Genomic DNA, 13,062 nt, shown 5'->3' with positions numbered 1-13,062 from the left:
TTAATAGGTCGTTTATAAATAATAAAGATTTTAGCTCCTAGCTAGGATATAAGATTATTATCGCAAATGAATCTATCGGAGAGAATAACTTCATAATCTACGGCAATCTTATTTATTAGAGCTTAACTAAGAGTAAGCGTATTACTTAAAGCGTTCTAGCGTTAGAGATATATAAAATAGTCGGCGGAGTTAATATAGCAATTNCAATNGNAACTANCNTAAAGATAATTATAGATNNACTTAAANTTCCNNTTATNCCTATAATCGTATATACCGACTTATATTCCCTCTATAAGTGTTTAGTTAAGCTTAGTACTACAAAAGAGAAGCGCCTTATAATTAATATTATAGCACTACGGCAATCTTACGAGCGTTAAGAACTCTTTAAGATTTAATAGATTAATAGCTAAGATAACCTAGTAGATGTGATAATAAAGGCAAACCTAAATAAGGCGCTAGAGACGTTTGTTAATATAAATACTCTATATATACGAGTTAAAGGTTAGGTTAAGAGGGAGTAAAAGATATAGCGAGGGCCGCTAAGGCGCTAGTAGTAAGCGAGCTAATAGCGATTTTCCATACCGGGTATAGAAAATTGTAATTAGCTAGTAGAAGTCCGGGTTAGTAGAATAAGGCATATTACCTGCTAAAGTCTACTATATTCTACCCACTGTTGTATTATCGCATATGGTCTGTTTGTATATAAATAGCAACTATAAAAAGAAGAGTTGCTAGTGTTGGGAATGAGGTAATTTGCCCTTACGTGCGGCAAATTGCCGTCACGTGAGGCAACTTGCCGTCATGTGCCGTCGTGGCACTAGCGCGGTGAGGAACCTTAGGTTCCTCACCCTCCCCTATCTAATACAATAAGCTTTTCCATCACTGTATCTACTCGAGTAGTATTGGTGATTTCCCCTGTGTTACCAACAGTTATAGTACCTTTTTTATATAGCCTAGGCGTCTAGTAAGTACTTTTTAAGTTCTTCTTTGTAAATTCTTATTTACTTAATTCTTTTAGATACTGCCGGTGCCTCCCTTTTAAGAATAATGTCCTTAACGTTTTATAAGTTATTTGCTTTTACCCTAAACAATACTTTATAAGGGGTTATTTTTATACTACTATAGATACTTATATTATATACGTATTGCGCTAAAGCTAACTATAATATCTAATTATCCTATTAATAATTAATATAGCAGTGGAGGTAGTGTTTTAATAACGTATTTAGACGCTCTGTTAGCCTATCTATTTATAGGTAAAAGGTAATGCTTATCTTTTGTTATATTTTTAATAAGAGATAGAATAAAGACTAGAATGCGCTTTTAAATATAGTACCTCTATTAGATATAATTCCCCTTAGCATACTAAACGAGAGCTACCGTTCTAAAGATAGGTCTACCAATTCTACTACTATAATTGTTATTATAATAGTAAAGTACCCTAAAAACTTTATATATCTGTTAACGATTACTAAAATAGTATTAGCAACCTTTCCCATTCTTATTTTAGTAGGGGGTAAGCCTATTATAAAATCTATTATTAATTCTAATATAGGTCTCTAATAGAAAGCACTAATAACTTACCGTATAGGTAATGTCTAGATATCTATACCCTTTAGCACGTATTATATCTTAATATATAGTCCTTAATCTCTTTAGATATTCTATCCTAAAAGTATTTCCTTTAAATAGCCTTAAGGGTTCTGTTAGCACTATAGTAACCCCTAAAAGGGTTATTATAGAAGACCTTAAATTTTTTATCTTAAACTGCTTAGTCCTTTAGGATATATATAGCACCCTTAAAGCGTAATAAACCTCTTTAGTCTTACTGCTATAGCTTTTTAATAAATCTAGCTAAGTTAGTCTCTACTATATCTTTCTACCTCTCCCTAAAAATAAAGGCGTTCCTCTATTATACTTAAAGAAGAAGATTTAAGAGGTTTTATATAGGTCACTTACTTCTATTTTATCTACCACTATTATAAATATAAGGCATAGTACGAGACGTTTTAAACTATTAGTGCTAGTAAATTCTCCTACTGTTATATAGTGTGCTACGCTACAAATAGGTATTTTACCTATTTCCCTTAGATCTAAATACTCGTAGCTAATATGCTGTTAAGTTAAAGGTGCCGTAATACCCCTAGCACATTCTATAGAATTCTTACTAATTTTAGGGTATGCTAACTTTATAATATCTACCTAGCCTATAACCTAGTCCGTAACTATATCCTACGGCTTTATAATTATAGTACTTTGTAGCTGTATTGCTGGGACCTCTACCCTACTATAAAATTCTATAGTTTTAGGGAAAGAGTCTTCTTTCTTTCTAGGCAAATTTTATAATATGGGGATTATTTCCCCTATACTGTCCTAGATCCTTTCTATCTTATAATTTAAACGTCTTAATAACCTATTAGCGGAATTTATCTTTCCTAGGCGGTATATAATTTTAAAGTTATACTATAATAGTGTCTTTACCTATCTAGCTTATTAACCACTTAATACCTTTATAGTTATAAAGTATTTTAGGTTGTTATAGTCTATAAAGACTTTAATAGGGTAATTACTTCTTATACAATAATATCGCTAGTGCTTTATTACTGTAATTATTACAAGTAGCTCCTAGTTATACATTATATAACGCTATTTTATAGAGGTTATTTTCCTTAACTAAAACGCTATAGAATGCTATTTTTTGTCTTTTAATTAAGATATAATTTCCCCTAAGGCAAAGCTAGATATATCTGTTTTAAGGTATATATATAGCTCCTAGTAGAAGTGTATTAGGATAGGCGCCGATATAAATAAATCCTTTAACCGGTCTATAGCCTACTTAGCAGGCTTGTTACTCAATCAATTCAATTCAATTGAGGCCTTGAATTGATTGAATTGAAAGCTTTGTAAGCAGAAGGTTCGGTTAATTGAATTGATTGATTCAATATTGAAACGATTGCAATTAATTGCAACTACGTAGTAGTTAGTAATTATCACGAGTCTCGGCATAGTGTTGATGCAGGGGGGCCTACCTGGCGGCGCCCGAATCGCTTTCTACCGTCGTTTCCGTCGCTCCTGCCGTTAATATAGGTCTATCGCGAGTCTTGGCATAGTGTTGAGTTACTATCCTGTTGTGTACCCCCTGTTCATAGTGGTAATAGAATTGATATTGTTGGTGGGCAAATCTAGTTATAAAACTTTTCTTACCTGTCAAGATCCCGGCGATAATGTGATAGTGTAAACAACGAGTAATGCTCGGGTAACCCTTTTTTGGTAAGGGGGTCTAAGAACAATAAGGTTTAAAGCATTATTATATGTTATGTTCAGCATATTTCTATATAATATTAAAAGATTCAATATTTATCAATCAATTCAATTCAACTAGAACCTCTATATTGATTGAGTTGCCAAGCCAGCGAGCTCTCAGTTGATTGAATTGATTGAGACTTGGCATTCAATTCAATTCAATATTGAAACCTGGGTGATTGAATAACAAGCCTGCTACTTAGTAGCTTCTCTAAATATAAAGGGTCCTAACTTCTTGCCATTCTTAAATCCTTTTAGTAGGTTAGTAATTAGGAGTATTACTTATAAATAGTAAATAATAAACGTTTAGTAGAAGTTTGCCGTGCCTAAGAAAACCTATACTTTTCTAAATGTTATAGGGTAGGGCTATTCCCTAATAGCGTCCACCCGACTTTTCTCTATTAATACTCTATTAACGCTAATAATAAAGCCTAAAAAATTAATGCTAGTAGTATAGAACGTATACCTTTTTAGGTTTATATAGAGCTTATATTCCCGCAGTCTTTTTAGTACTATTTATACGTGGTGTGTATATGCTTTATAGTTATTAAAGTAAACTATAATATTATTAAGGTAGACTATATATATTATGTCTAATAGGCCTAATAATGCCTTATTAATATAGGCCTAAAATATTACTGGTGCGTTAGTAAGCCCGAATAGTATTACTAGGTACTTAAAGTAGCCGTACTATATTTAGAACGCTATTTTCTACTTATTACTGGCTTTAATCCGGATTTAATAGTATATATCTTTTAGATATAATTTTATAAATATCTTTACGCCTAACAGCCTATTAATAAGCTCCCCTATTAAGGGTAATAGGTAGTAATTCTTTATAGTAATCTTATTTAGCACCTAATAGTTAATATAAAGGTAAAGGGTCTTATCCTTTTTAGGTATAAATATAATTAGTACTCCTACTAGGCTTATAAAGAGCTAAATCCATCCTCTTTAAAGATTATTTATTATATATTAACGTAATACCGCTAGTTTATTTTTTAATAGGTTATATAGTAGTCTAAAAGGAGGTTGTTTATCCTCTATATTTATTTTATACTTAACTAATATAGGGTTAGATAAGGTTTATATAGCCTCCTTATTAGAAACATCCTCTAAGTCTATATATTTTTATAGAATCTCTAGTTCCTTAACTACGTATAGCCGGATATCTAAAAATAAATATCCTATATCCCTATTCTTAGTGTTAAAAGTAGTATATATAGTATATACCCACCCTTCTTCTTATATATAGTTTAAGAAAGTCTTTTAATCTTTAACTATAATGTGCGGTTAAGACTTCCGATATTAATATAAGGCTAAAGGCCAATTAATATTTAGATTAACTTAGTAAAGCTATAGGTATTCTAAAATAAGATTATACTTCTTAATTTTTATAGTATAGAAGCGCATTTCCTACGTATTCTATAGACTATTGCGGTTCTAGCTGGCCATAAAAAAAGCCTATTCCCTATAGTATAGAATCTAGTAGCCTCTAATACTTTAAATAGTACGTACCTATAAGTCGCTAAGGTCTAAATCTAATTCTTTTACTAGTAATTAAGAAATAAACCCTATAGTCGCGCTACTGTCTATAAGGCAGTCTCGTGTTACCTATTTATTATTAACTTAAATAAAGACAGAAATAACTATATAGTAGCTTACTCCCTTCTTCTCTTACTAGCCTAGTATAAGGGAGTAAAAATCTACTAGGCTTTCTCTTTTCCCAATTAATCTAACTCTTATTTTTTTTACTAGTAGAAGCGCTTTATATAGCCCTTTTTACCGCAGTTATAACAAACGCGTAACTCTTAGTTCTACTTATTTAAATTAGGATTTTACCTATTATTATTCTAGGGCTAACTAGCGTTACTCTAAGGCTTTAAAGCCTACTTATATTATTCTTCCGTAAAGTAGTTAGGTTAAAATCTGCCCTTATTATTAAAGCTAGGTCTAGTCCTACGCTTTTTATTATTAGCGTCTCATTCCTTTCACTTACCTAGATAGTCTCTTTTAGCATTCTTAATCCGAGTAGCTTTAGAGATAAGCTTTTCTTAAAAGGTAAGAATTTCGCCCTTCTCCTATATAACCTGTTAAATCTTAAGTTATAACTTAGTAAGTAGCTAGTAAAGTTATATAGTATTATCCTATAGATCTAAGCAGGGTATATTATCTTCTAGTTCTTTTAAGTAGTTTATAAACTAGACTATACTCTAGCCTTCTCGCTATTTAGCGTTATAGTATTACTAGGTGTCGCGGGTGGTTCCCGTGACATCCCCTTGCTCGTAGAACTTAAATACGGAGTGCTGGCAGCCTACATAAACGATATTGTTTGACTAGCAATGAAAACGCTTTACACGATGATTAAAAAATGTACCATTCTAGCTGAGGTGCATTACTGGTGAAAAACTAACATATTATCGTCAACGACGAAGTATAGCAATTTGAACCACACGGGACGCAGGCCCAGCAGACCTCCCCCGATGCAAGCAAAACAGTTCTCCCTTTCTGTATCGCCACCACAGCAGTTGCTAGACGCGCCAGCCAGTTGCCTTTTGCTCTTACAATCGACAGATTTTCTGGCGGATCGAGCAGCTCTGCCCAGCAATCTATAGAAGTAACAGGTCTAAATTTTATATTCCTGGCTTCTCCTGGCGTGTGATGACATTTCCTTGGGGTATATAAATTAACGCTATTGTTTATCGCATCGAGAACATCCAGATCCGCCACCCATACACCCCTTTCGTATGCCTGTACAACTGCCTGAAGGTAGTAGACCTCTTTATCTCTAAGACCATGCTGACCTATGTTCAGCGCAAGCTCGTAACCGGTGAATGACAGATGTAATGATGTTTCTGGGAAGTTGTCCTCAAGTTTCCCATCAAATTCATTATGCTGCACACTCTGCCAGCTATCATATCCTGGCTCCTTGATACTTGGATCTTTGGGGGAGATTAGGAAAGCTATTCCCCGTTTCCCGACGTTACCGATGGATCGACGGATAATATTCGAAGGTGAGGGTGATAAAGGATCAGACCAGAGAAATTGTGTTATATAGAGTGAGCTACCAGCAGATATGGCCATTACGTCCTTGAGGTCCTTTGGGTGAATATTTAAATCCCCGGATTCAAATGCAGCTATGCAAGAGAGGGATCGAGCGTGTCCAAAGGTTTCACCGGTCGGGTTAGACCAATAGTAATCGTGTATGGTGCTCTTTGTTATGGAGAGCTCCACATGAGCATCCGGAAAGTTCGAATAAACCTCGAGGGCAAACTTTAAAGCGTTCAACGACTTAACCCAGTCGTGTGGATCGCCGACCGAAGAATCAATATATTTTCCTAAGTCTCCTTTGAGATATTGCAGTAGAGCATCCCCATTCACACTTTCGTCTTCTAACGCTTCAATGACTTCTACTAAGGATAAATCAAGTAATTCCGAGAGTCTAACAGCATCCGACCCTTCTCTAGCTGGAACGTAGACATCAACCCCGCCAAGTCCTGCAAAGACTTGAAGATAGCTCTGAGAAAGATTGTCATCATTTGGTGTCGTCGGAATATACCACTTGTACCAGCAGTCAGAGTTACAGTCAGAGTCCATGCAGTCCCAGGTTGGAGTAAAATTTTGGGTCCCATTGGCCGTAGTATCGGGATCGGTAGGCCTCATCCCAGGTGCAACGACTCTTGGGGGGACGTGGGCGTAATCATCGCGTGTCGGGCTGTTTTTTTGCGGTAAGACAGGTATCTGCCAACTCACGTTCCTGAAAGCGCGATTGGAATCTAACTCAGAACTTATAACCTTCGCAATTTTTTCTTTTTCCTTTTCCAAATTAGCCGAGTGATTCAAAGATCTTGCTGCGAGAGATAGTGGGCGAGCAAGGAATTCCCAAATGGAGCTTGTTGTTGCCATTTCGGTGCTTGAGTCGCGTCGATATCGAGTCCAAAAGCCTGCCTCCCCATCGTTACCCATGGTTCGTAAGTGGGGAACTGCACCCCAGACACCAAATCCGGAGGCATCAAGGTCTCGTATTGGTCGTTCTGGGAGCTGGTACCCGAGCAACAGCGGCACTGGCGAAACCTTAGGGTGACTTTGCTGCCACTTCAGCCATTTGTATTCTTTGACGGCCGTGTCAGCATTCTGTTCCGTCATCTTGCCCTTCTCTCTGGCTTCCTCGAAGACAATGTCCCCTCCACTATTGTTGCCGAAAACAAATCCGCAGTCTTCGCCCGTTTCTTCCTTCAGCTGCGCGCACCTTTTGAAAGTAACAGAAGGCAATGGCTCGTATCCTCCTTTGTGATACATTCTTCTCTTGGCAAGCGTGCTTAACCACCGCCGATGACAATACTGCCCTTTCTCATCTTTATAAACCGGAGCTAGGCTTGCCCATTCATGGGTCGCAGGATAAACACTGCATGTGGAATCTGGGTGCTTAGGATGATGGTGAAGTGGCATATAGTCGTCCTCGTTCATCTTCAAATGAGCAACTTCGTGTGGGTCTGAGGGGTAGCGGATCAAAGCAAGCTCAAGATCGATGGTCTTGTATTGCGCTCTCTTTACCTGCACTTTTTTTTTTTGACCATTAAACCTCTTCCGCAGCCATTTTATCTTAGCCTCGGAGTTTTGAAGGAGCCCAATGAATGCTTCCGGTCTCGTGAGACCGAGTGCAATTGGAATAGTCGCCTCCGCATGGGCGAGAAAAGTAGGACACCTTCTTCGCCCAAATGAAATGAGACGGTCAGCATCCTCCCTGGATTTGCCAGTAGATTCCAAATATGTAACTGCCACATTAAACAGCATCTTGAGCCATCCAGGAGGTTCTCGATTATCTAGGGCCCTTTGGAGTGCTAGCAGTAACTTTGCACAGGCAGTCGTACCCTGGATACCTGTGACCCATTTATTGGTAACGCATCCAAATCCAACTAGTAAAAGCTGGTCCATTGTGACTCTAGAGGATTGCGTGTTGATCGAGCCAGTGGCCATCACGGGCTTCCCATAATATTGGAGATGTGAGAGCGGTAGCGACCATAATATACCAAATTCATCGTCTATATTCGGATTTTGGAGTCCTATGGTTACGACTCCTCCGCGGGCTATTAATGGATCGTTCTGCTTGATGCTCTGGGTATGGCCATAGAGAACTTCCAGATCTGGGTACAGGTGCCATGAAGATAAAGCCAATAAAACCTCTCCACTTTTAACCGCTTGCGGCATTCCGATGACTATATTCTCCATAAATTGCAGGGCTACTTTCCAGGCTTTCATGACGACTTTGTAGACATTAGGACCAGATGGGAGCTCTATACCCAGATTGTCTAGGATGAGCCTTGCTTGTGTCTGCCTCCAAGAGAGCGCGATGTCCGCGCTTTCCAGCCAGGCCCTACATATTTGGCATTAGATTTTTTGACAAGCAACCTGCATTTGCTGAAGCTCCATGTTAATGCTCACCTGGCACTAGCATCCCACTCCGACAGCTGATCTCTACTTATTTGTATAGCAGACGCTGTAACCTCGTCTAAACTAAACTTGTCTCCTGCGAGCCGTTCCTGGAGCATGGCTTTCCTCTTCGCAACCATCTCCGTCCAAATTGCGGTAGCCCGTCCTTTCCACATCCGAGACAACATGCAAGCGAGGAGATGTACAGCCACGGCACCTTTGCCTGATGTTGCCGATGCCCACAGAGAAGTCCCATCGATCCCGATATGCTCCTGAAATGCCCCATCAAAGGATGTACCTCTTGGATTGACTCTGGGATCCTTTGCGATTTCCGTCGCGCGGATCCCGTATGCTCTAACGAGATTAGGAATTTCGGGGAGGTCATCGCAGAGGAGAAGGGCCAGCTTTCTTGCTACAGTATGGATATGTCCATCCTCGGCTTCCGTTCTCCGTTTGGGTGAGATGGCGAGCCCAATCTCATTGTACTCCGGTGGTGCGGCAAATTTGACAATTGAGAAATCGATGTTGAAGTTTGCTAGGGCTGCGACATTCTGGTTTTGTCCAGAAACTACGCCAAATTGGAAGTTTCCAGCCATGACTTATTATCTCTATAACAGCAATCAGATGGCGGGACAATGCTGTAACGTACGGTGATGTGAGGTCCTGAAGGCTCTTTCGGGCGAGAAGGCGCTCTCCTATTGCGTATTCACTTGAGGCTAGAGGAGCTAGATGCTAGGAGCTTGAAGCAGAAGTTGAAAATTTTCACAACTTCTGGGTGACTAAAAGGATTGGAACAGTAAGGGAAATGTTCGAGCAATTTCAAGGACTGATAGAAGTTTGCAACTCTGATCCGGCTGAGGCTTAGCAGTTAGAGTTGTCTTAGCGGTTTCAGCCTTGCAGCTGGATGTATTTCTGTACAAAGAAATTAATTATTAAAATGGCTGTCCTCTACTGCGCGCTTGGGCCACCCTATCTGCCTTACCAAGGCTCAGTGTAACCGACTACCGGTGCTGTGCCGAGACACAAGGCTGTAGCCTGGAAGGCTCCAAGACAGCATTGGCACTACCTATCACATATCGGGGGGGCTGATTTGGCGCGGTTACGACCCGGGTTAATACGAGGTTAGGGCCACCCCTGCTGATAACGCGCCCGAACCCCGCACGAGGTCGCGCAGCAACCGCCCCCAAGTACCTTCGCACGCGATTTTGGGCGAAAAGGTACATAATATATGTTAGATCGGTACTTCTAGACGGTCGCGTAATGTTGCTCTGAATTTACAACACCTAAACGCGCTCTACTCCTACATTAAGGCGTCTCAGTTACTGTAATACAGTCCTATATTGAGACGTCTCGGTTACTAGAGTATAGTCCTACATTAAGGCGTCTCGGATACTGTAGTATGGTCCTATATTAAGGCGTCTCGGTTACTATAGTATAGTCTTATATTAAGGCGTCTTGGTTACTACAATAGTCCTATATTAAGGTGTCTTGGTTACTATAGTACAGTCTTATATTAAGGTGTCTTAGTTACTATAGTAATCCTATATTAAGGCGTCTTAGTTACTATAGTAGTCCTATAGTAAGATAGTATTATATATATATATATATACTGCTTAATACGGAGCCTTTCCCTCCCTTTCCCTCCCCCCCGCCCTAAGGGCTAGTAATTAAATATTCTTATAAAGCTAATCTAAAGAACGCCAGCCTCGCAGCTACTCCAGCTGGTTAATAGCCTATCTCTTATCTCTTACTATACCGTCTTCTACGCGCCGTCTTATATCCTTAATTATTCTACGGCGACAGCTATAGAATATAGCCTCGCCGTTAACCCACTAGTATGCCCCCTAGCAGTAATTAAGAGCTTTAATTAACGGCCTACCTGCTAGCCCTAAAGTCTACTTAGCCTAAAGCTAGAACACCGAATTACCGCCCTAAAGCATCTTATATTTCCTTAGCGGCGCCTATAGGTTAAGAATAAATAGGAGAGGTAGTTAAGTATCTGCTTGCGCCTACGCTAGTAAAGGCGGTGCGGATATAGTAGATAGCTAAGTAGGGGGTGCGGATATAGTAGATAGTTAAGTAGGGGGTACGGGTATTGGCTAAGCGGGGGGTGTGGATATAGTAAATAGCTAAGTAGGCGGTGCGGATATTATAAATAGCTAAGTAGGTAGCGCGGATATAGTAGACGTTATAGTAGACGGCGTGGGCCCGCCTAAAGGTGGATATACGGACTCCGTAGGCCCTATTTAGATACCCGTCTTTCCTTACTAGATCTATATAGGTATAGGTGCAAATAATACTAATAACCTTTTTATCTTACTAAGGCGTTTTAAGATTATATACACGTGCAATTAAACACCTTTAATTTCTAAGATTGCGGCCTTATATCTTAGCTTAGCTACGGCCTTATAGGCGGGCTAGTATTTCCGCATTATTAGCTTATTTAACATAACTACGTTAGCTAGCAAGCTTTCTACCTATATAATAAACCTCTAGTACTCCTCGCAGCTAAAGAGGGAGTCCTTTTATAGGGGGTAGAGCGGGAACTGCTTACGTAGGATTACTAGGTCCTATAATAGGATTACCCTAAGCGTATAAAGGAGGCGTAGAAATCCTAAGCCTATAAGGTTAAGCTATATAACCTTATTATCGGCCCTATCTAGGTAGTAGGTCTCTATATATTTTAGCTAGACGTTAGTCTTAGGCTATATCTTTAAATAGAGGGCCTCCTTCGGCACCTCCCGCGCGTAGGAAAGAAAGTAGCCCTTTCCTTCCTTTAGGAAGCTAGTAATCGACTATATAAACGTATAGGGTAGGTAGCTAAGGTAGGCTCCCGTTATCGCGTCCGTATTTTAGCGTCCGGCCTATCTAATTTAGGTCTCCTTAACGCCGCTAAGCTTGGCGTGCCGGACGCTCTGCTTATAGGCGCTATAGATCTTCTCTTTTAAGTAAATCCCTACTCCTTAGAACATTTTTTTATTCTATTTAAACTGCGTATAATAGCTTAACGGCTATTATAGTACTTTAATACTGCTAGGGAAAATATATAGGTTATAGTAGTCCTCTAGCTACTAAAAGAATAGAAAGCTCTTAGCGCCGTTCTTACCCTAGTGGTTAAAGAAGTAGAAGGCTATTATAGAGAGAGGGTAAAGGATAGGGTTAGTGTTCCGCATACAGCCTATATACTTAACCTTACCGTACTAGTTCTGCTTCCCCTATATTATTAATATAATTATATACAGCGCTAGCTTGTCTAGCTTAGGCCCTTTATTCTCTAGTTTAATAAGGATAAGGTTAGTAAGCTAAACGTCCTGTTTACTCTCGCCTTAGGTAACGGTAGTATAGCCTAAGGAATAGGTTAAAAAACGGCAGCTGTACGGACCGGATAGGGTATATAGTAGTAGTAATATATAAACCTAATAAATACTCAGCCGTAGTTTAAAGGTAAGACTTAACTAAACCTAGTATCTTAGAGCCCGTCTCCTAGTACTAAGTAATTGCCCTTTTAAGCCCTTTAACGTTATAGCCGCTAGTAATTATAAATAGGCCTTAGTTAATAAAGTTAACGTATTAAATCCGGTCCTTATCGCGGCAGACGCTATCTAGTATCGCTAAGAGCTTTGCCCTCTATAGTAGCTATAAGGCTTTACCTTCTAATTACTATATATAAAGCTTAGTAATAGCGGAGACGTAGCTATTTATAACTAAGTATTAAACTATCTTATTAAATAGGGCGTCTAGGGCCTTCTCGTCCTATATCTCTTCCTCGTCCTTTATAGCTTCCTCTGCGGCTACGGCTACCCCTATAGCTGCCTTCCCCCCTAGCTACCCTTTTGCCGTCTTTTGCCTCTTCTTCACTCGCTTACTATCTTTTTATATCTCTTTTTATTTCGACTTCCGTTTTTAATAGCTAGCGGCCCGTAATTCTTAGTTAATAACTTACTACTCTAGAAATAGGTAAAGCTTATCTTCTGTTACCTAGGCGCCGTCCGTATTACCTTCTAGTTTCGCGTACTAGTCTTCCCACTCTTTCTACTTCGGCTCGTACGCCCTTATAGTATTCTTTAAGCGCTAGGCCTTATAAATATCCTATAGCCGCGCCGTTTGGGCCTTAAATTCGCTCTAGAGGCTATAGGGGGGGAGGCTAAGGGGGCTTCCTTTGACCGTAAAGTGGACCGTAGGGTAAGAAGATTCTTAAAAGACTCTATTGTGGGAGGGTACGACCACTCTCAGATAGGAAAGTCACAGTGCNGTCTNTCTGTCNGTCGGTCGGTCGGTCGGTCGGTCGGTCGGTCGTCAGTCATAATCAATCAGTAGGAAAGCAGTCAG

At 39.5% G+C, this 13,062-nt stretch overlaps 1 protein-coding gene across 1 annotated transcript; it reads right to left on the bottom strand.

Moving 5' to 3' along the window:
* Positions 1-5,520: 5,520 nt before the first annotated feature.
* K441DRAFT_702062 (uncharacterized protein) lies at positions 5,521-9,636 on the bottom strand. The gene is made up of 2 exons (XM_067653388.1): positions 8,746-9,636; positions 5,521-8,677 (listed from the first exon to the last, which is right to left on the bottom strand). Exons 1-2 carry the CDS (start codon positions 9,327-9,329, stop codon positions 5,713-5,715), a joined length of 3,549 nt encoding a protein of 1,182 aa, XP_067510526.1. The 5' UTR covers positions 9,330-9,636; the 3' UTR covers positions 5,521-5,712.
* Positions 9,637-13,062: the final 3,426 nt, after the last annotated feature.

This window comes from Cenococcum geophilum (genome assembly GCF_001692895.1).
Source record: "Cenococcum geophilum 1.58 unplaced genomic scaffold K441scaffold_1, whole genome shotgun sequence".
NCBI classification, from domain to species: Eukaryota; Fungi; Ascomycota; class Dothideomycetes; order Gloniales; family Gloniaceae; genus Cenococcum; species Cenococcum geophilum.
This window is presented reverse-complemented; position numbering and strand designations above follow the sequence as displayed.